This window comes from Salmo salar, chromosome ssa25 (assembly GCF_905237065.1).
Source record: "Salmo salar chromosome ssa25, Ssal_v3.1, whole genome shotgun sequence".
Taxonomy (NCBI): Eukaryota; Metazoa; Chordata; class Actinopteri; order Salmoniformes; family Salmonidae; genus Salmo; species Salmo salar.
The window spans coordinates 53,100,604-53,125,603 of NC_059466.1; the positions used below are offsets into that span (position 1 = coordinate 53,100,604).

Sequence of the window (25,000 nt, forward strand, 5' to 3'; positions counted from 1 at the left end):
CTCTCAGCAGCTCAGTGTGAAGGTAGGCCAGCCCCCGTGTGACAGAGTGTGAAGGTGATTCCTACCTCCTCTCAGCAGCTCAGTGTGAAGGTGATTCCTACCTCCTCTCAGCAGCTCAGTGTGAAGGTGATTCCTACCTCCTCTCAGCAGCTCAGTGTGAAGGTAGGCCAGCCCCCGTGTGACAGAGTGTGTGAGGCGGCAACAGCTGACCCAGTCTCCCGTCTGCAGACTCAGGTACTGACACAGAGAACCCTGGGGAGGAGAACAACAACGACGTGACTTTAATCTTTCATCGTAGACACACGGTTGTCAGCTCACTTCCCACCAGATTTCTACAGAGGGAGAAGAGGACGATGAGGAACAGGAGGATGAGGAAGAGGTGGAGGAGGAAGAAGAGATGGAGGAGGAAGAGGAAGTGGTGGAGGAGGAAGAGCTGGAGGAGGAAGAAGGGATGGAGGAGGAGGAAGAGGAAGTGGTGGAGGAGGAAGAGCTGGAGGAGGAAGAAGGGATGGAGGAGGAGGAAGAGGAGGATGAAGAGGAATAAGAGATGGAGGAGGAGGAAGAGGAGGATGAAGAGGACGAAGAGATGGAGGAGGAAGAGGTGGAGGAGGGAGAAGAGGGGTAGAGGAGGAAGAGGAGGAGGAAGAAGAGATGGAGGAGGAAGAAGGGATGGAGGAGGAGGAAGAGGAGGATGAAGAGGAATAAGAGATGGAGGAGGAGGAAGAGGAGGATGAAGAGGACGAAGAGATGGAGGAGGAAGAGGTGGAGGAGGGAGAAGAGGGGTAGAGGAGGAAGAGGAGGAGGAAGAAGAGATGGAGGAGGAAGAAGAGATGGAGGAGGAGGAAGAGGAGGATGAAGAGGACGAAGAGATGGAGGAGGAGGAAGAGGTGGAGGAGGAAGAAGAGATGGAGGAAGAGGAAGAGGAGGATGAAGAAGACGAAGAGGTGGAGGAGGAAGTGGTGGAGGAGAAAGAAGGTTGGTGGAGGAGGAAGAGGAGGAGGAAGAGGTGGACGAGGAAGTGGTGGAGGAGAAAGAAGGTTGGTGGAGGAGGAAGAGGAGGAGGAAGAGGAGAAGGAAAAGCTGGAGGAGGAGGAAAAGCTGGAGGAGGCAGAGGAAGATGTGGAGTAAGAGGTGGAGGAGGAAGCGGTGGAGGAGGAGGGGGAGGAGGAGGAAGCGGTGGAGGAAGAGGGGGAGGAGGAAGAAGCGGTGGAGGAAGAGGGGGAGGAGGAGGAAGCGGTGGAGGAAGAGGGGGAGGAGGAGGAGGGGGAGGTGGAGGAAGCGGTGGAGGAGGAGGGGAGGAGGAGGAAGCGGTGGAGGAAGAGGGGGAGGAGGAGGAGGGGGAGGTGGAGGAAGCGGTGGAGGAGGAGGGGGAGGAGGAGGAAGCGGTGGAGGAAGAGGGGGAGGAGGAGGAGGGGGAGGTGGAGGAAGCGGTGGAGGAGGAGGGGGAGGAGGAGGAAGAGCAATCAAACCACATAACATCATGAAGAACAGCATCACTGGAGTCCGGGAGGTATATGTTATACACACTGCTGAACTGAGGACTGCGGCTACGTTCCAAATGGGACCCTATTCCTTATGGGTACTGGTCAAAAGTAGTCCACTATATAGGGAATAGGGTGCCATTTGAGATACCGGCTATGACGCACAGCCACAGAGAAAGAGAACAGTGAGCGTCCACGGACCTGAGGAATATGTTATATTACTATAAAACAGACACGTCATGAGCCCTGGTTGTCATGGTGACAGACTGGCTACAGTAACACTACTCTCATGGGGGGAAGAGAGACAGAGACAGAGAGAGAGACAGAGACACACAGAGAGAGAGACAGAGAGAGAGAGAGACACACACAGAGAGAGAGACAGAGAGAGAGAGATACAGAGAGAGAGACAGAGAGAGAGAGAGACAGAGAGAGAGAGAGACAGAGAGAGAGAGAGAGACAGAAAGAGAGACAGAAAGACAGAGAGAGAGACAGAGAGACAGAGACAGAGACAGAGAGAGAGACAGAGAGAGAGACAGAGAGAGAGACCGAGACAGAGAGAGAGACAGAGAGAGACAGAGAGAGACAGAGACAGAGAGAGAGAGAGAGAGACAGAGAGAGACAGAGAGAGAGACAGAGACAGAGAGAGAAACAGGGAGAGAGAGACAGAGACAGAGAGAGAGACAGACAGAGAGAGACAGAGAGAGAGACAGAGACAGAGAGAGAGAGAGACAGAGAGAGAGAGAGACAGAGAGAGAGACAGAGACAGAGACAGAAAGAGAGAGAAAGACAGAGAGAGAGACAGAGAGAGACAGAGACAGAGAGAGAAACAGGGAGAGAGAGACAGAGACAGAGACAGAGAGAGAGACAGAGAGAGAGACAGAGAGAGAGAGAGAAACAGGGAGAGAGAGACAGAGAGAGAGACAGAGACAGAGAGAGAGACAGGGAGAGAGAGACAGAGACAGAGACAGAGAGAGAGACAGAGAGAGAGACAGAGAGAGAGAGAGAAACAGGGAGAGAGAGACAGAGAGAGAGACAGAGACAGAGAGAGAAACAGGGAGAGAGAGACAGAGAGAGAGACAGAGACCCCCCAATACGGAGTGTTTAACCAATATCTTCATAGCTACCTCAGGGTAGTAAAACAGCTTTTAAAAGAGAACACAAACATTTCCTGTAGTAGTGGTTACTTCCAACGTTGCAGTACCAGAGCATTTACACAACAATCTACTGATCTACAGTCTACAGATCTACAGTCTACTGATCTACAATCTACTGATCTATAGTCTACTGCTCTACAATCTACTGATCTATAGTCTACTGCTCTACAATCTACTGATCTAAAGTCTACTGATCTACAATCTACTGATCTACAATCTACTGATCTACAATCTACTGATCTACAGTCTACTGTTCTACAATCTACTGATCTACAATCTACTGATCTACAATCTACTGATCTACAGTCTACTGATCTACAATCTACTGATCTACAATCTACTGATCTACAATCTACTGATCTATAGTCTACTGCTCTACAATCTACTGATCTACAATCTACTGATCTACAATCTACGGATCTACAGTCTACTGATCTACAGGCTACTGATCTACAATCTACTGATCTACAATCTACTGATCTACAGTCTACTGATCTACAATCTACTGATCTACAATCTACTGATCTACAATCTACTGATCTACAATCTACTGATCTATAGTCTACTGCTCTACAATCTACTGATCTACAATCTACTGATCTACAATCTACTGATCTATAGTCTACTGCTCTACAATCTACTGATCTACAATCTACTGATCTACAATCTACTGATCTATAGTCTACTGCTCTACAATCTACTGATCTAAAATCTACTGATCTATAGTCTACTGCTCTACAATCTACTGATCTACAATCTACTCATCTACAATCTACTGATCTATAGTCTACTGATCTACAGTCTACTCATCTACAATCTACTGATCTATAGTCTACTGATCTACAGTCTACAGATCTACAATCTACTGATGTACAATCTACTGTTCTATAGTCTACAGATCAACAGTCTACTGATCTACAGTCTACTGTTCTATAGTCTACAGATCTACAGTCTACTCATCTACAATCTACTGATCTATAGTCTACTGATCTACAGTCTACTGATCTACAGTCTACTGTTCTATAGTCTACAGATCTACAGTCTACTCATCTACAATCTACTGATCTACAGTCTACTGATCTATAGTCTACTGATCTATAGTCTACTGATCTACAATCTACTGTTCTATAGTCTACAGATCAACAGTCTACTGATCTACAGTCTACTGTTCTATAGTCTACAGATCTACAGTCTACTCATCTACAATCTACTGATCTACAGTCTACTGATCTATAGTCTACTGATCTATAGTCTACTGATCTACAGTCTACTGATCTATAGTCTACTGATCTACAATCTACTGATCTATAGTCTACTAATCTACAGTCTACTGTTCTACAGTCTACAGATCTACAGTCTACTCATCTACAATCTACTGATCTATAGTCTACTGATCTACAATCTACTGATCTATAGTCTACTGATATATAGTCTACTGATATATAGTCTACTGATCTACAATCTACTGATCTACAATCTACTGATCTACAATCTACAGATCAACAGTCTACTGATCTACAATCTACAGATCTACAGTCTACTGATCTACAGTCTACTGATCTACAGTCTACTGTTCTATAGTCTACTGATCTACAGTCTACTGATCTATAGTCTACTGATCTACAATCTACAGATCTACAGTCTAATGAAGTACAGTCTACAGATCTACAATCTACTGATCTATAGTCTACTGATCTATAGTCTACTGATCTACAGTCTACTGATCTACAATCTACTGATCTATAGTCTACTGATCTACAATCTACTGATCTACAGTCTACTGATCTACAGTCTACTGATCTACAATCTACTGATCTATAGTCTACTGATCTACAATCTACTGATCTGTATCTGATAGAAGCAGCATTATGTTCTGTAGTTCTGTATCTGATAGAAGCAGCATTATGTTCTGTAGTTCTGTATCTGATAGAAGCAGCATTATGTTCTGTAGTTCTGTATCTGATAGAAGCAGCATTATGTTCTGTATCTGATAGAAGCAGCATTATGTTCTGTAGTTCTGTATCTGATAGAAGCAGCATTATGTTCTGTAGTTCTGTATCTGATTGAAGCAGCATTATGTTCTGTATCTGATTGAGGCAGCATTATGTCCTGTATCTGATAGAAGCAGCATTATGTTCTGTAGTTCTGTATCTGATAGAAGCAGCATTATGTTCTGTAGTTCTGTATCTGATTGAAGCAGCATTATGTTCTGTATCTGATAGAAGCAGCATTATGTTCTGTATCTGATAGAAGCAGCGTTATGTTCTGTAGTCCTGTATCTGATAGAAGCAGCATTATGTTCTGTATCTGATAGAAGCAGCATTATGTTCTGTAGTTCTGTATCTGATAGAAGCAGCATTATGTTCTGTATCTGATAGAAGCAGCGTTATGTTCTGTAGTTCTGTATCTGATAGAAGCAGCATTATGTTCTGTAGTTCTGTATCTGATAGAAGCAGCATTATGTTCTGTATCTGATAGAAGCAGCATTATGTTCTGTATCTGATAGAAGCAGGATTATGTTCTGTATCTGATAGAAGCAGCATTATGTTCTGTAGTTCTGTATCTGATAGAAGCAGCATTATGTTCTGTATCTGATAGAAGCAGCATTATGTTCTGTATCTGATAGAAGCAGCATTATGTTCTGTAGTTCTGTATCTGATAGAAGCAGCATTATGTTCTGTATCTGATAGAAGCAGCATTATGTTCTGTATCTGATAGAAGCAGCATTATGTTCTGTATCTGATAGAAGCAGCGTTATGTTCTGTAGTTAATAGAAGCAGCATTATGTTCTGTATCTGATAGAAGCAGCATTATGTTCTGTAGTTCTGTATCTGATAGAAGCAGCATTATGTTCTGTATCTGATAGAAGCAGCATTATGTTCTGTATCTGATAGAAGCAGCATTATGTTCTGTAGTTCTGTATCTGATAGAAGCAGCATTATGTTCTGTATCTGATAGAAGCAGCATTATGTTCTGTAGTTCTGTATCTGATAGAAGCAGCATTATGTTCTGTATCTGATAGAAGCAGCATTATGTTCTGTAGTTCTGTATCTGATAGAAGCAGCGTTATGTTCTGTATCTGATAGAAGCAGCATTATGTTTTGTAGTTCTGTATCTGATAGAAGCAGCATTATGTTCTGTAGTTCTGTATCTGATAGAAGCAGCATTATGTTCTGTAGTTCTGTATCTGATAGAAGCAGCGTTATGTTCTGTAGTTCTGTATCTGATAGAAGCAGCGTTATGTTCTGTAGTTCTGTATCTGATAGAAGCAGCATTATGTTCTGTAGTTCTGTATCTGATAGAAGCAGCATTATGTTCTGTATCTGATAGAAGCAGCATTATGTTCTGTAGTTCTGTATCTGATAGGAGCAGCGTTATGTTCTGTAGTTCTGTATCTGATAGAAGCAGCATTATGTTCTGTATCTGATAGAAGCAGCATTATGTTCTGTATCTGATAGAAGCAGCATTATGTTCTGTAGTTCTGTATCTGATAGAAGCAGCATTATGTTCTGTATTCTGATAGAAGCAGTGTTATGTTCTGTATCTGATAGAAGCAGCATTATGTTCTGTATCTGATAGAAGCAGCATTATGTTCTGTATCTGATAGAAGCAGCATTATGTTCTGTAGTTCTGTATCTGATAGAAGCAGCATTATGTTCTGTATCTGATAGAAGCAGCATTATGTTCTGTAGTTCTGTATCTGATAGAAGCAGCATTATGTTCTGTAGTTCTGTATCTGATAGAAGCAGCATTATGTTCTGTATCTGATAGAAGCAGCATTATGTTCTGTATTCTGATAGAAGCAGCATTATGTTCTGTAGTTCTGTATCTGATAGAAGCAGCATTATGTTCTGTATCTGATAGAAGCAGCATTATATTCTGTATCTGATAGAAGCAGCATTATGTTCTGTAGTTCTGTATCTGATAGAAGCAGCATTATGTTCTGTAGTTCTGTATCTGATAGAAGCAGCGTTATGTTCTGTATCTGATAGAAGCAGCATTATGTTCTGTAGTTCTGTATCTGATAGAAGCAGCATTATGTTCTGTATCTGATAGAAGCAGCATTATGTTCTGTAGATCTGTATCTGATAGAAGCAGCATTATGTTCTGTATCTGATAGAAGCAGCATTATGTTCTGTAGTTCTGTATCTGATAGAAGCAGCATTATGTTCTGTAGTTCTGTATCTGATTGAAGCAGCATTATGTTCTGTATCTGATAGAAGCAGCATTATGTTCTGTAGTTCTGTATCTGATAGAAGCAGCATTATGTTCTGTATCTGATAGAAGCAGCATTATATTCTGTATCTGATAGAAGCAGCGTTATGTTCTGTAGTTCTGTATCTGATAGAAGCAGCATTATTTTCTGTAGTTCTGTATCTGATAGAAGCAGCATTATGTTCTGTAGTTCTGTATCTGATAGAAGCAGCATTATGTTCTGTATCTGATAGAAGCAGCGTTATGTTCTGTAGTTAATAGAAGCAGCATTATGTTCTGTATCTGATAGAAGCAGCATTATGTTCTGAAGTTCTGTATCTGATAGAAGCAGCATTATGTTCTGTATCTGATAGAAGCAGCATTATGTTCTGTAGTTCTGTATCTGATAGAAGCAGCATTATGTTCTGTATCTGATAGAAGCAGCATTATGTTCTGTAGTTCTGTATCTGATAGAAGCAGCATTATGTTCTGTAGTTCTGTATCTGATTGAAGCAGCATTATGTTCTGTATCTGATAGAAGCAGCATTATGTTCTGTAGTTCTGTATCTGATAGAAGCAGCATTATGTTCTGTATCTGATAGAAGCAGCATTATATTCTGTATCTGATAGAAGCAGCGTTATGTTCTGTAGTTCTGTATCTGATAGAAGCAGCATTATTTTCTGTAGTTCTGTATCTGATAGAAGCAGCATTATGTTCTGTAGTTCTGTATCTGATAGAAGCAGCATTATGTTCTGTATCTGATAGAAGCAGCGTTATGTTCTGTAGTTAATAGAAGCAGCATTATGTTCTGTATCTGATAGAAGCAGCATTATGTTCTGAAGTTCTGTATCTGATAGAAGCAGCATTATGTTCTGTATCTGATAGAAGCAGCATTATGTTCTGTATCTGATAGAAGCAGCATTATGTTCTGTAGTTCTGTATCTGATAGAAGCAGCATTATGTTCTGTATCTGATAGAAGCAGCATTATGTTCTGTATCTGATAGAAGCAGCATTATGTTCTGTATCTGATAGAAGCAGCGTTATGTTCTGTAGTTAATAGAAGCAGCATTATGTTCTGTATCTGATAGAAGCAGCGTTATGTTCTGTAGTTAATAGAAGCAGCATTATGTTCTGTATCTGATAGAAGCAGCATTATGTTCTGTAGTTCTGTATCTGATAGAAGCAGCATTATGTTCTGTATCTGATAGAAGCAGCATTATGTTCTGTATCTGATAGAAGCAGCATTATGTTCTGTAGTTCTGTATCTGATAGAAGCAGCATTATGTTCTGTATCTGATAGAAGCAGCATTATGTTCTGTAGTTCTGTATCTGATAGAAGCAGCATTATGTTCTGTATTCTGATAGAAGCAGCATTATGTTCTGTAGTTCTGTATCTGATAGAAGCAGCGTTATGTTCTGTATCTGATAGAAGCAGCATTATGTTTTGTAGTTCTGTATCTGATAGAAGCAGCATTATGTTCTGTAGTTCTGTATCTGATAGAAGCAGCATTATGTTCTGTAGTTCTGTATCTGATAGAAGCAGCGTTATGTTCTGTAGTTCTGTATCTGATAGAAGCAGCGTTATGTTCTGTAGTTCTGTATCTGATAGAAGCAGCATTATGTTCTGTAGTTCTGTATCTGATAGAAGCAGCATTATGTTCTGTATCTGATAGAAGCAGCATTATGTTCTGTAGTTCTGTATCTGATAGGAGCAGCGTTATGTTCTGTAGTTCTGTATCTGATAGAAGCAGCATTATGTTCTGTATCTGATAGAAGCAGCATTATGTTCTGTATCTGATAGAAGCAGCATTATGTTCTGTAGTTCTGTATCTGATAGAAGCAGCATTATGTTCTGTATCTGATAGAAGCAGTGTTATGTTCTGTATCTGATAGAAGCAGCATTATGTTCTGTATCTGATAGAAGCAGCATTATGTTCTGTATCTGATAGAAGCAGCATTATGTTCTGTAGTTCTGTATCTGATAGAAGCAGCATTATGTTCTGTATCTGATAGAAGCAGCATTATGTTCTGTAGTTCTGTATCTGATAGAAGCAGCGTTATGTTCTGTAGTTCTGTATCTGATAGAAGCAGCATTATGTTCTGTAGTTCTGTATCTGATAGAAGCAGCATTATGTTCTGTATCTGATAGAAGCAGCATTATGTTCTGTAGTTCTGTATCTGATAGGAGCAGCGTTATGTTCTGTAGTTCTGTATCTGATAGAAGCAGCATTATGTTCTGTATCTGATAGAAGCAGCATTATGTTCTGTATCTGATAGAAGCAGCATTATGTTCTGTAGTTCTGTATCTGATAGAAGCAGCATTATGTTCTGTATCTGATAGAAGCAGTGTTATGTTCTGTATCTGATAGAAGCAGCATTATGTTCTGTAGTTCTGTATCTGATAGAAGCAGCATTATGTTCTGTAGTTCTGTATCTGATAGAAGCAGCATTATGTTCTGTATCTGATAGAAGCAGCATTATGTTCTGTATCTGATAGAAGCAGCATTATGTTCTGTAGTTCTGTATCTGATAGAAGCAGCATTATGTTCTGTATCTGATAGAAGCAGCATTATATTCTGTATCTGATAGAAGCAGCATTATGTTCTGTAGTTCTGTATCTGATAGAAGCAGCATTATGTTCTGTAGTTCTGTATCTGATAGAAGCAGCGTTATGTTCTGTATCTGATAGAAGCAGCATTATGTTCTGTAGTTCTGTATCTGATAGAAGCAGCATTATGTTCTGTATCTGATAGAAGCAGCATTATGTTCTGTAGTTCTGTATCTGATAGAAGCAGCATTATGTTCTGTATCTGATAGAAGCAGCATTATGTTCTGTAGTTCTGTATCTGATAGAAGCAGCATTATGTTCTGTAGTTCTGTATCTGATTGAAGCAGCATTATGTTCTGTATCTGATAGAAGCAGCATTATGTTCTGTAGTTCTGTATCTGATAGAAGCAGCATTATGTTCTGTATCTGATAGAAGCAGCATTAGATTCTGTATCTGATAGAAGCAGCGTTATGTTCTGTAGTTCTGTATCTGATAGAAGCAGCATTATTTTCTGTAGTTCTGTATCTGATAGAAGCAGCATTATGTTCTGTAGTTCTGTATCTGATAGAAGCAGCATTATGTTCTGTATCTGATAGAAGCAGCGTTATGTTCTGTAGTTAATAGAAGCAGCATTATGTTCTGTATCTGATAGAAGCAGCATTATGTTCTGTAGTTCTGTATCTGATAGAAGCAGCATTATATTCTGTAGTTCTGTATCTGATAGAAGCAGCATTATGTTCTGTAGTTCTGTATCTGATAGAAGCAGCATTATTTTCTGTAGTTCTGTATCTGATAGAAGCAGCATTATGTTCTGTAGTTCTGTATCTGATAGAAGCAGCATTATGTTCTGTATCTGATAGAAGCAGCATTATGTTCTGTAGTTCTGTATCTGATAGAAGCAGCATTATGTTCTGTAGTTCTGTATCTGATAGAAGCAGCATTATGTTCTGTATCTGATAGAAGCAGCATTATGTTCTGTATCTGATAGAAGCAGCATTATGTTCTGTATTTATCTGATAGAAGCAGCATTATGTTCTGTATCTGATAGAAGCAGCATTATGTTCTGTATCTGATAGAAGCAGCATTATGTTCTGTATCTGATAGAAGCAGCATTATGTTCTGTATCTGATAGAAGCAGCATTATGTTCTGTAGTTCTGTATCTGATAGAAGCAGCATTATGTTCTGTATCTGATAGAAGCAGCATTATGTTCTGTATCTGATAGAAGCAGCATTATGTTCTGTAGTTCTGTATCTGATAGAAGCAGCATTATGTTCTGTATCTGATAGAAGCAGCATTATGTTCTGTAGTTCTGTATCTGATAGAAGCAGCATTATGTTCTGTAGTTCTGTATCTGATAGAAGCAGCATTATGTTCTGTAGTTCTGTATCTGATAGAAGCAGCATTATGTTCTGTATCTGATAGAAGCAGCATTATGTTCTGTATCTGATAGAAGCAGCATTATGTTCTGTATTCTGATAGAAGCAGCATTATGTTCTGTATCTGATAGAAGCAGCATTATGTTCTGTATCTGATAGAAGCAGCATTATGTTCTATATCTGATAGAAGCAGCATTATGTTCTGTAGTTCTGTATCTGATAGAAGCAGCATTATGTTCTGTAGTTCTGTATCTGATAGAAGCAGCATTATGTTCTGTATCTGATAGAAGCAGCATTATGTTCTGTATCTGATAGAAGCAGCATTATGTTCTGTAGTTCTGTATCTGATAGAAGCAGCATTATGTTCTGTATCTGATAGAAGCAGCATTATGTTCTGTATCTGATAGAAGCAGCATTATGTTCTGTAGTTCTGTATCTGATAGGAGCAGCATTATGTTCTGTAGTTCTGTATCTGATAGAAGCAGCATTATGTTCTGTAGTTCTGTATCTGATAGAAGCAGCATTATGTTCTGTATCTGATAGAAGCAGCATTATGTTCTGTATCTGATAGAAGCAGCATTATGTTCTGTAGTTCTGTATCTGATAGAAGCAGCATTATGTTCTGTATCTGATAGAAGCAGCATTATGTTCTGTATCTGATAGAAGCAGCATTATGTTCTGTAGTTCTGTGTCTGATAGAAGCAGCATTATGTCCTGTATCTGATAGAAGCAGCATTATGTTCTGTAGTTCTGTATCTGATAGAAGCAGCATTATGTTCTGTAGTTCTGTATCTGATAGAAGCAGCATTATGTTCTGTATTTCTGATAGAAGCAGCATTATGTTCTGTATCTGATAGAAGCAGCATTATGTTCTGTATCTCTGATAGAAGCAGCATTATGTTCTGTATCTGATAGAAGCAGCATTATGTTCTGTATTTTTCTGATAGAAGCAGCATTATGTTCTGTATCTGATAGAAGCAGCATTATGTTCTGTATCTGATAGAAGCAGCATTATGTTCTGTATCCTGATAGAAGCAGCATTATGTTCTGTAGTCTGATAGAAGCAGCATTATGTTCTGTATCTGATAGAAGCAGCATTATGTTCTGTATCTGATAGAAGCAGCATTATGTTCTGTATCTGATAGAAGCAGCATTATGTTCTGTATCTGGATAGAAGCAGCATTATGTTCTGTATCTGATAGAAGCAGCATTATGTTCTGTATCTGATAGAAGCAGCATTATGTTCTGTAGTTCTGTATCTGATAGAAGCAGCATTATGTTCTGTATCTGATAGAAGCAGCATTATGTTCTGTAGTTCTGTATCTGATAGAAGCAGCATTATGTTCTGTAGTTCTGTATCTGATAGAAGCAGCATTATGTTCTGTATCCTGATAGAAGCAGCATTATGTTCTGTAGTTCTGTATCTGATAGAAGCAGCATTATGTTCTGTATCTGATAGAAGCAGCATTATGTTCTGTATCTGATAGAAGCAGCATTATGTTCTGTATTTCTGATAGAAGCAGCATTATGTTCTGTATCTGATAGAAGCAGCATTATGTTCTGTATCTGATAGAAGCAGCATTATGTTCTGTATCTGATAGAAGCAGCATTATGTTCTGTAGTTCTGTATCTGATAGAAGCAGCATTATGTTCTGTAGTCGCTGATAGAAGCAGCATTATGTTCTGTATCTGATAGAAGCAGCATTATGTTCTGTATCTGATAGAAGCAGCATTATGTTCTGTAGTTCTGTATCTGATAGAAGCAGCATTATACTGTGTTCTGTATCTGATAGAAGCAGCATTATGTTCTGTAGTTCTGTATCTGATAGAAGCAGCATTATGTTCTGTATCTGATAGAAGCAGCATTATGTTCTGTAGTTCTGTATCTGATAGAAGCAGCATTATGTTCTGTATCTGATAGAAGCAGCATTATGTTCTGTATCTGATAGAAGCAGCATTATGTTCTGTATCTGATAGAAGCAGCATTATGTTCTGTATCTGATAGAAGCAGCATTATGTTCTGTATCTGATAGAAGCAGCATTATGTTCTATATCTGATAGAAGCAGCATTATGTTCTGTATCTGATAGAAGCAGCATTATGTTCTGTAGTTCTGTATCTGATAGAAGCTGCATTATGTTCTGTATCTGATAGAAGCAGCATTATGTTCTGTATCTGATAGAAGCAGCATTATGTTCTGTAGTTCTGTATCTGATAGAAGCAGCATTATGTTCTGTATCTGATAGAAGCAGCATTATGTTCTGTAGTTCTGTATCTGATAGAAGCAGCATTATGTTCTGTAGTTCTGTATCTGATAGAAGCAGCATTATGTTCTGTAGTTCTGTATCTGATAGAAGCAGCATTATGTTCTGTATCTGATAGAAGCAGCATTATGTTCTGTATCTGATAGAAGCAGCATTATGTTCTGTATCTCTGATAGAAGCAGCATTATGTTCTGTATCTGATAGAAGCAGCATTATGTTCTGTATCTGATAGAAGCAGCATTATGTTCTGTATCTGATAGAAGCGGCATTATGTTCTGTAGTTCTGTATCTGATAGAAGCAGCGTTATGTTCTGTAGTTCTGTATCTGATAGAAGCAGCATTATATTCTGTATCTGATAGAAGCAGCATTATGTTCTGTATCTGATAGAAGCAGCATTATGTTCTGTAGTTCTGTATCTGATAGAAGCAGCATTATGTTCTGTATCTGATAGAAGCAGCATTATGTTCTGTATCTGATAGAAGCAGCATTATGTTCTGTAGTTCTGTATCTGATAGAAGCAGCATTATGTTCTGTAGTCTGCTGATAGAAGCAGCATTATGTTCTGTATAAGTTCTGTATCTGATAGAAGCAGCATTATGTTCTGTATCTGATAGAAGCAGCATTATGTTCTGTATCTGATAGAAGCAGCATTATGTTCTGTAGTTCTGTATCTGATAGAAGCAGCATTATGTTCTGTATCTGATAGAAGCAGCATTATGTTCTGTATCTGATAGAAGCAGCATTATGTTCTGTAGTTCTGTATCTGATAGAAGCAGCATTATGTTCTGTATCTGATAGAAGCAGCATTATGTTCTGTACGTTCTGTATCTGATAGAAGCAGCATTATGTTCTGTAGTTCTGTATCTGATAGAAGCAGCATTATGTTCTGTATCTGATAGAAGCAGCATTATGTTCTGTATCTGATAGAAGCAGCATTATGTTCTGTATCTGATAGAAGCAGCATTATGTTCTGTATTTTCTGATAGAAGCAGCATTATGTTCTGTATCTGATAGAAGCAGCATTATGTTCTGTATCGTTCTGATAGAAGCAGCATTATGTTCTGTACTCTGATAGAAGCAGCATTATGTTCTGTATCTGATAGAAGCAGCATTATGTTCTGTATTCTGATAGAAGCAGCATTATGTTCTGTATCTGATAGAAGCAGCATTATGTTCTGTATCTGATAGAAGCAGCATTATGTTCTGTATTCTGATAGAAGCAGCATTATGTTCTGTATCTGATAGAAGCAGCATTATGTTCTGTATTTCTGATAGAAGCAGCATTATGTTCTGTATCTGATAGAAGCAGCATTATGTTCTGTATCTGATAGAAGCAGCATTATGTTCTGTAGTTCTGTATCTGATAGAAGCAGCATTATGTTCTGTATCTGATAGAAGCAGCATTATGTTCTGTAGTTCTGTATCTGATAGAAGCAGCATTATGTTCTGTATCTGATAGAAGCAGCATTATGTTCTGTAGTTCTGTATCTGATAGAAGCAGCATTATGTTCTGTATCTGATAGAAGCAGCATTATGTTCTGTATCTGATAGAAGCAGCATTATGTTCTGTATTCTGCTGATAGAAGCAGCATTATGTTCTGTATCTGATAGAAGCAGCATTATGTTCTGTATCTGATAGAAGCAGCATTATGTTCTGTAGTTCTGTATCTGATAGAAGCAGCATTATGTTCTGTATCTGATAGAAGCAGCATTATGTTCTGTAGTTCTGTATCTGATAGAAGCAGCATTATGTTCTGTAGTTCTGTATCTGATAGAAGCAGCATTATGTTCTGTATCTGATAGAAGCAGCATTATGTTCTGTATCTGATAGAAGCAGCATTATGTTCTGTATCTGATAGAAGCAGCATTATGTTCTGTATCTGATAGAAGCAGCATTATGTTCTGTATCTGATAGAAGCAGCATTATGTTCTGTAGTTCTGTATCTGATAGAAGCAGCATTATGTTCTGTATCTGATAGAAGCAGCATTATGTTCTGTATCTGATAGAAGCAGCATTATGTTCTGTATCTGATAGAAGCAGCATTATGTTCTGTATCTGATAGAAGCAGCATTATGTTCTGTAGTTCTGTATCTGATAGAAGCAGCATTATGTTCTGTAGTTCTGTATCTGATAGAAGCAGCATTATGTTCTGTATCTGATAGAAGCAGCATTATGTTCTGTACTTCTGATAGAAGCAGCATTATGTTCTGTATCTGATAGAAGCAGCATTATGTTCTGTATCTGATAGAAGCAGCATTATGTTCTGTATCTGATAGAAGCAGCATTATGTTCTGTATCTGATAGAAGCAGCATTATGTTCTGTAGCTTCTGATAGAAGCAGCATTATGTTCTGTATCTGATAGAAGCAGCATTATGTTCTGTAGTTCTGTATCTGATAGAAGCAGCATTATGTTCTGTATCTGATTGAAGCAGCATTATGTTCTGTATCTGATAGAAGCAGCATTATGTTCTGTATCTGATAGAAGCAGCATTATGTTCTGTATCTGATAGAAGCAGCATTATGTTCTGTATCTGATAGAAGCAGCATTATGTTCTGTATCTGATAGAAGCAGCATTATGTTCTGTAGTTCTGTATCTGATAGAAGCAGCATTATGTTCTGTATCTGATTGAAGCAGCATTATGTTCTGTATCTGATAGAAGCAGCATTATGTTCTGTATCTGATAGAAGCAGCATTATGTTCTGTAGTTCTGTATCTGATAGAAGCAGCATTATGTTCTGTATCTGATAGAAGCAGCATTATGTTCTGTAGTTCTGTATCTGATAGAAGCAGCATTATGTTCTGTATCTGATAGAAGCAGCATTATGTTCTGTATCTGATAGAAGCAGCATTATGTTCTGTATCTGATAGAAGCAGCATTATGTTCTGTATCTGATAGAAGCAGCATTATGTTCTGTAGTTCTGTATCTGATAGAAGCAGCATTATGTTCTGTATCTGATAGAAGCAGCATTATGTTCTGTATCTGATAGAAGCAGCATTATGTTCTGTATCTGATAGAAGCAGCATTATGTTCTGTATCTGATAGAAGCAGCATTATGTTCTGTATCTGATAGAAGCAGCATTATGTTCTGTAGTTCTGTATCTGATAGGAGCAGCATTATGTTCTGTATCTGATAGAAGCAGCATTATGTTCTGTATCTGATAGAAGCAGCATTATGTTCTGTAGTTCTGTATCTGATAGAAGCAGCATTATGTTCTGTATCTGATAGAAGCAGCATTATGTTCTGTATCTGATAGAAGCAGCATTATGTTCTGTATCTGATAGAAGCAGCATTATGTTCTGTAGTTCTGTATCTGATAGAAGCAGCATTATGTTCTGTATCTGATAGAAGCAGCATTATGTTCTGTAGTTCTGTATCTGATAGAAGCAGCATTATGTTCTGTAGTTCTGTATCTGATAGAAGCAGCATTATGTTCTGTATCTGATAGAAGCAGCATTATGTTCTGTAGTTCTGTATCTGATAGAAGCAGCATTATGTTCTGTATCTGATAGAAGCAGCATTATGTTCTGTAGTTCGTATCTGATAGAAGCAGCATTATGTTCTGTATCTGATAGAAGCAGCATTATGTTCTGTATCTGATAGAAGCAGCATTATGTTCTGTAGTTCTGTATCTGATAGAAGCAGCATTATGTTCTGTATCTGATAGAAGCAGCGTTATGTTCTGTATCTGATAGAAGCAGCATTATGTCCTGTATCTGATAGAAGCAGCATTATGTTCTGTATCTGATAGAAGCAGCATTATGTTCTGTATCTGATAGAAGCAGCTTATGTTCTGTATCTGATAGAAGCAGCATTATGTTCTGTAGTTCTGTATCTGATAGAAGCAGCATTATGTTCTGTAGTTCTGTTCTGATAGAAGCAGCATTATGTTCTGTATCTGATAGAAGCAGCATTATGTTCTGTATCTGATAGAAGCAGCATTATGTTCTGTAGTTCTGTCTGATAGAAGCAGCATTATGTTCTGTAGTTCTGTATCTGATAGAAGCAGCATTATGTTCTGTAGTTCTGTATCTGATAGAAGCAGCATTATGTTCTGTAGTTCTGTATCTGATAGAAGCAGCATTATGTTCTGTATCTGATAGAAGCAGCATTATGTTCTGTATCTGATAGAAGCAGCATTATGTTCTGTATCTGATAGAAGCAGCATTATGTTCTGTATCTGATAGAAGCAGCATTATGTTCTGTATCTGATAGAAGCAGCATTATGTTCTGTATCTGATTGAAGCAGCATTATGTTCTGTATCTGATAGAAGCAGCATTATGTTCTGTATCTGATAGAAGCAGCATTATGTTCTGTAGTTCTGTATCTGATAGAAGCAGCATTATGTTCTGTAGTTCTGTATCTGATAGAAGCAGCATTATGTTCTGTAGTTCTGTATCTGATAGAAGCAGCATTATGTTCTGTATCTGATAGAAGCAGCATAATGTTCTGTATCTGATAGAAGCAGCATTATGTTCTGTATCTGATAGAAGCAGCATAATGTTCTGTATCTGATAGAAGCAGCGTTATGTTCTGTAGTTCTGTATCTGATAGAAGCAGCATTATGTTCTGTATCTGATAGAAGCAGCATTATGTTCTGTAGTTCTGTATCTGATAGAAGCAGCATTATGTTCTGTATCTGATAGAAGCAGCATGATATTCTGTATCTGATAGAAGCAGCATAATGTTCTGTATCTGATAGAAGCAGCATTATGTTCTGTATCTGATAGAAGCAGCATTATGTTCTGTATCTGATAGAAGCAGCATTATGTTCTGTAGTTCTGTATCTGATAGAAGCAGCATTATGTTCTGTAGTTCTGTATCTGATAGAAGCAGCATTATGTTCTGTAGTTCTGTATCTGATAGAAGCAGCATTATGTTCTGTAGTTCTGTATCTGATAGAAGCAGCATTATGTTCTGTATCTGATAGAAGCAGCATTATGTTCTGTAGTTCTGTATCTGATAGAAGCAGCATTATGTTCTGTATCTGATAGAAGCAGCATTATGTTCTGTAGTTCTGTATCTGATAGAAGCAGCATTATGTTCTGTATCTGATAGAAGCAGCATTATGTTCTGTAGTTCTGTATCTGATAGAAGCAGCATTATGTTCTGTATCTGATAGAAGCAGCATTAGGTTCTGTATCTGATAGAAGCAGCAGTGAGTTAATGTGCCGTCTCTCTGGCACTGAGCTGGTTCGTCTGGGAACAGAGACAGACAGAATGATATACTGTGGGTTGACAGACAAGAAAACAAACAGTCATTTCAGACAGTGTGTGTGTGTGTGTGTGTGTGTGTGTGTGTGTGTGTGTGTGTGTGTGTGTGTGTGTGTGTGTGTGTGTGTGTCTGACTGTGTGTGTTCTGTGTGTGTGTGTGTGTGCATATCTTAATGTGTGTGTGTGTGCGTCTGTGTTACAGGGGTAGTGGATATAGAAGAAAACAGGCGTTACCCTCAAGCACAGCAGGGTCACAATAACATTACTAATCTAGAAGGAGGAGCGAGCGAGGAGAAAGGATAGAGAGAGAGCGAGACAGAGAAAGAGCGAGAGAGAGAGAGAGAGAGAGAGAGAGAGAGAGAGAGAGAGAGCAAGCGCGAGAGAGAGAGAGACAGAGAGAGAGAGCGAGAGAGAGAAAGAGAGCAAGAGAGAGAGAGAGAGACAGAGAGAGAGACAGAGAGCGAGCAACAGAGAGCAACAGAGAGAGCATTATGCAGCAATAATTCTCAGGAGAAACCCAAGCTGACTTGGTGTCTGGCAAATAGAAATCTATCCACAATCATCGACAGAAATATCTGCTGAGATGATACAGAATCTATTCTATTCCAGTTCTATGACAGAGAGAGACAGAAAACCTTATATTCTACTTCTATGGCAGACAGAAAATCTATTCTAGTCAAATGAGAGAGAGACAGGAAACCTTCTATTGTAGTCAAATGACAGAGACGGGAAACCTTCTATTCTATTCAGATGACAGAGAGAGACAGGAAACCTCATATTATAGTCAAATGACAGAGAGAGACGGGAAACCCGGTTGAACCCTGTAGAACCCATTGAAGGCCAGTAGAACACTGTAGAGGCCAGTAGAACCCTGTAGAGGCCAGTAGAACCCTGTAGAACCCATTAAAGGCCAGTAGAACCCTATCGAGGCTAGCAGAAACCAGTAGAACCCAGTAGGGCCCAGTAGAGATCAGTAGAACCCTGTAGAAGCCAGCAGAGATCAGTAGAACCCTGTAGAGCCCAGTAGAGATCAGTAGAACCCTGTAGAGCCCTGTAGAGGACAGTAGAGCCTAGTAGAACCCTGTTGAGACCAGCAGAGCCCAGTAGAACCCTGTAGAAGCCAGCAGAGATCAGTAGAACCCTATAGAGCCCAGTAGAGATCAGTAGAACCCTGTAGAGCCCTGTAGAGGACAGTAGAGCCTAGTAGAACCCTGTTGAGTCCAGCAGAGCCCAGTAGAACCCTGTGGAGGCTGGTAGAACCCTGTCGAGACTAGCAGAAACCAGTAGAGCATAGTAGAACCCAGTAGAGCCCAGCAGCCCACAGCAAAACAATATATAGGCCGGGCAGAGATCAGTAGAGGCCAGTAGAACCCTGTAGAGCCCAGTAGAGCCCAATATAACCCAGTATAGCCCAGTAAAGGTCAGCAAAATCCTATAGAGGCAAGCAGAGCCCAGTAGAGCCCTGTAGAACCTTGTAAACGCCGAGTAGATACCCTGTCAAACCCTGTAGAGTACAGTTGAGCACAGTAGAGGCTAGCAGCAGCTACTCTTCCTGGGGTTTATTATGGATCCACATTAGTTCCTGCCAAGGCAGCAGCTACTCTTCCTGGGGTTTATTATGGATCCACATTAGTTCCTGCCAAGGCAGCGGCTACTCTTCCTGGGGTTTATTATGGATCCCCATTAGTTCCTGCCAAGGCAGCAGCTACTCTTCCTGGGGTTTATTATGGATCCTCATTAGTTCCTGCCAAGGCAGCAGCTACTCTTCCTGGGGTTTAGTATGGATCCCCATTAGTTCCTGCCAAGGCAGCGGCTACTCTTCCTGGGGTTTATTATGGATCCCCATTAGTTCCTGCCAAGGCAGCAGCTACTCTTCCTGGGGTTTATTATGGATCCTCATTAGTTCCTGCCAAGGCAGCAGCTACTCTTCCTGGGGTTTATTATGGATCCCCATTAGTTCCTGCCAAGGCAGCAGCTACTCTTCCTGGGGTTTATTATGGATCCCCATTAGTTCCTGTTGCCAAGGCAGCAGCTACTCTTCCTGGGGTTTATTATGGATCCCCATTAGTTCCTGCCAAGGCAGCAGCTACTCTTCCTGGGGTTTATTATGGATCCACATTAGTTCCTGCCAAGGCAGCAGCTACTCTTCCTGGGGTTTATTATGGATCCCCATTAGTTCCTGTCAAGGCAGCTACTCTTCCTGGGGTTTATTATGGATCCCCGTTAGTTCCTGCCAAGGCAGCAGCTACTCTTCCTGGGGTTTATTATGGATCCCCATTAGTTCCTGCCAAGGCAGCAGCTACTCTTCCTGGGGGTTTATTATGGATCCACATTAGTTCCTGTCAAGGCAGCAGCTACTCTTCCTGGGGTTTATTATGGATCCCCGTTAGTTCCTGCCAAGGCAGCAGCTTCTCTTCCTTGGATCCAGCCAAATTAAGGCAGTTTATTCAATTTTAAAACATTACAATACATTCACACTGTGTGCCCTCAGGCCCCTACTCCACCACTACCACATATCTACAGTACTAAATGCATGTTTATGTATAGTGCGTATGTTATTGTGTGTGTGTGTGTTGTGTTGCTTCACAGTCCCTTCCCTAAGGTGTTTTTTTAATCTGTTATTTATATCTGAATCTACTGCTGCATGATTTACTTGATGTGGAATAGAGTTCCATGTAGTCATGGCTCTATGTAGTACTGTGGGCCTCCCATAGTCTGTTCTGGACTTGGGGACTGTGAAGAGACCTCTGGTGGCATGTCTTGTGGGGTATGGATGGGGTGTCTGAGCTGTGTGCCAGTAGTTTAAACAGACCTCTGGTGGCATGTCTTGTGGGGTATGGATGGGGTGTCTGAGCTGTGTGCCAGTAGTTTAAACAGACCTCTGGTGGCATGTCTTGTGGGGTATGGATGGGTGTCTGAGCTGTGTGCCAGTAGTTTAAACAGACCTCTGGTGGCATGTCTTGTGGGGTATGCATGGGTGTCTGAGCTGTGTGCCAGTAGTTTAGACAGACAGCTCAGTGCATTCAACATGTCAATACCTCTCATAGATACAAGTAGTGATGAAGTCAGTCTCTCCTCCACTTTGAGCCAGGAGAGATTGACCTGCATATTATTAATATTAGCTCTCTGTGTACATCCAAGGGCCAGCTGTGCTGCCCTGTTCTGAGACAATTGCATTTTTCCTAAGTCCTTTTTTGTGGCCACTGACCACATGACTGAACAGTAGTCCAGGTGTGACAAAACTAGGGCCTGTAGGACCTGCCTTGTTGATAGTGTTGTTAAGAAGGTAGAAACTAGGGCCTGTAGGACCTGCCTTGTTGATAGTGTTGTTAAGAAGGTAGAAACTAGGGCCTGTAGGACCTGCCTTGTTGATAGTGTTGTTAAGAAGGTAGAAACTAGGGCCTGTAGGACCTGCCTTGTTGATAGTGCTGTTAAGAAGGTAGAAACTAGGGCCTGTAGGACCTGCCTTGTTGATAGTGTTGTTAAGAAGGTAGAGATGCGCTTTATTATGAACAGACTTCTCCCCATCTTCGCTACTGTTGTATCAATATGTTTTGACCAGGACAGTTTACAATCCAGGGTTACAGCAAGCAATTTAGTCAGCTCAACGTGCTCAATTTCCACATTATTTATTACAAGATTTAGTTGAGGTTTAGGGTTTAGTGAATGTTTTGTCCCAAACACAATTCTTTTAGTTTTAGAAATATTTAGGACTAACTTATTCCTTGCCACCCACTCTGAAACTAACTGCAGCTCCTTATTAAGTGTTGCAGTCATTTCAGTCGCTGACGTGTATAGTGTTGAGTCATCCGCATACATAGACACTCTGGCTTTACTCAAAGTTAGTGGCATGTCCATTAGTAAAAATTGAAAGAGCAAGGGGCCTAAACAGCTGCCCTGGGGAACTCCTGATTCTACCTGTATTATATTTGAGAGGCTTCCATTAAAGAACACCCTCTGTGTTCTGTTAGACAGGTTACTCTTTATCCACATTATAGCAGGGGTTGTAAAGACATAACACGTACGTTTTTCAAGCAGCAGACTATGATCAATTTTGTCAAAAGATTCACTGACGTCTAACAAGTAGAGCCCAATACAGCCCAGTAGACCCCAGCAAAAACCCTATCGAGGCCCGGCAGAGAACAGTAGAGCCCGCTAGACCCCAGCAAAACCCTGTCGAGGCCGGCAGAGTCCAGTAGAGCCCGCTAGACCCCAGCAAAACCCTGTCGAGGCCGGCAGAGTCCAGTAGAGCCCACTAGACCCCAGCAAAACCCTGTCGAGGCCGGCAGAGTCCAGTAGAGCCCACTAGACCCCAGCAAAACCCTGTCGAGGCCGGCAGAGACCAGTAGAGCCCACTAGACCCCAGCAAAACCCTGTCGAGGCCGGCAGAGTCCAGTAGAGCCCACTAGACCCCAGCAAAACCCTGTCGAGGCCGGCAGAGACCAGTAGAGCCCACTAGACCCCAGCAAAACCCTGTCGAGGCCGGCAGAGACCAGTAGAGCCCACTAGACCCCAGCAAAACCATGGAGAGGCCGGCAAAGGCCGGCAGAGACCAGTAGAGCCTAGTAGAACCCAGTAGAGCCTAGTAGAACTCAGTAGAGCCCTGTAGACCCCAGCAAAACCCTGTAGAGACCGGCAGAGACCAGTAGAGCCTAGTAGAACCCAGCAGAACCCTGTAGAGGCCAGCAGAGACCAGTAGAGTCTAGTAGAGACCAGTAGAGCCTAGTAGAACTCAGTAGAGCCCTGTAGACCCCAGCAAAACCCTGTAGAGACCGGTAGAGACCAGTAGAGCCTAGTAGAACCCAGTAGAACCCAGCAGAACCCTGTAGAGCCCAGCAGAGACCAGCAGAACCCTGTAGAGCCCAGCAGAGCCCAGTAGAGCCTAGTAGAACCCAGCAGAACCCTGTAGAGGCAAGCAGAGGCCAGTAGAGCCTAGTAGAAGCCAGTAAAGCCCAGCAGAACCATGTAGAGCCCAGCAGAGACCAGTAGAGCCTAGTAGAACCCAGCAGAACCCTGTAGAGCCCAGCAGAGGCCAGTAGAGCCTAGTAGAACCCAGCAGAACCCTGTAGAGGCCAGCAGAGACCAGTAGAGCCTAGTAGAACCCAGCAGAACCCTGTAGAGGCCAGCAGAGACCAGTAGAGCCTAGTAGAACCCAGCAGAACCCTGTAGAGGCCAGTAGAGCCTAGTAGAAGCCAGTAAAGCCCAGCAGAACCCTGTTGAGCCCAGCAGGGACAAGTAGAGCCTAGTAGAACCCAGCAGAACCCTGTAGAGGCCAGTAGAGCTTAGTAGAACCCAGTAGAGGCCAGTGTACTTACATGAGGGTAGTACTCCATGACCAGTAGGTACTCCATGCGTCCGTCGGCTGTAAGTCTCTCGTCTCCGACGATGAAGCGTGCGATGTTATCGTGCTCCAGCAGGGGGACACGGTAGATGGCTCGCTCGTTGACAAAGTTCTGCCGGTTCTGGTAGGTGAACATCTTGACCGCTACGGTACGCTCGTCCAGAGAACCCTTATACACGGAGCCATACCGCCCTCGACCAATCAACTGGGAGGTGGAAGTGAGAGAGGGAGATGGAGAGGGACAGGGAGAAAGTGACAGTAATATGGTTTGAGACATACACAGACAAAGGGAATTCAAGACAGTGTCAGTCATTTCTATAAGCAGGGAAACACAGCAGCTGTTTAGTGAGACAGAGCCATACTCCACCATCTCACCTTTAACCCCCATACTCCACCATCTCACCTCTAACCCCATACTCCACCATCTCACCTTTAACCCCCATACTCCACCATCTCACCTCTAACCCCCATACTCCACCATCTCACCTCTAACCCCCATACTCCACCATCTCACCTCTAACCCCATACTCCACCATCTCACCTTTAACCCCCATACTCCACCATCTCACCTCTAACCCCCATACTCCACCATCTCACCTCTAACCCCCATACTCCACCATCTCACCTCTAACCCCCATACTCCACCATCTCACCTCTAACCCCCATACTCCACCACCTTTAACCCCCATACTCCACCATCTCACCTCTAACCCCCATACTCCACCATCTCACCTCTAACCCCCATACTCCACCATCTCACCTCTAACCCCCATACTCCACCATCTCACCTTTAACCCCCATACTCCACCATCTCACCTCTAACCCCCATACTCCACCATCTCACCTCTAACCCCCATACTCCACCATCTCACCTTTAACCCCATACTCCACCATCTCACCTTTAACCCCCATACTCCACCATCTCACCTTTAACCCCCATACTCCACCATCTCACCTCTAACCCCCATACTCCACCATCTCACCTTTAACCCCCATACTCCACCATCTCACCTCTAACCCCCATACTCCACCATCTCACCTTTAACCCCCATACTCCACCATCTCACCTCTAACCCCCATACTCCACCATCTCACCTCTAACCCCCATACTACACCATCTCACCTTTAACCCCCATACTCCACCATCTCACCTTTAACCCCCATACTCCACCATCTCACCTTTAACCCCCATACTCCACCATCTCACCTCTAACCCCCATACTCCACCATCTCACCTTTAACCCCCATACTCCACCATCTCACCTCTAACCCCATACTCCACCATCTCACCTCTAACCCCCATACTCCACCATCTCACCTTTAACCCCCATACTCCACCATCTCACCTCTAACCCCCATACTCCACCATCTCACCTCTAACCCCATACTCCACCATCTCACCTCTAACCCCATACTCC

General features: G+C 41.5%; 1 protein-coding gene across 1 annotated transcript in view; it reads right to left on the reverse strand.

Annotated features, from left to right (window-relative positions):
- The window catches only part of LOC106590760 (bone morphogenetic protein receptor type-2-like), a 148,790-nt gene that overhangs the window by 56,618 nt on the left and 67,172 nt on the right, over nt 1–25,000 (reverse strand). The window contains 2 exon segments of the mRNA XM_045707457.1: nt 138–252; nt 23,557–23,787. Of these exon segments, the coding sequence (XP_045563413.1) occupies nt 138–252; nt 23,557–23,787 (346 nt within the window).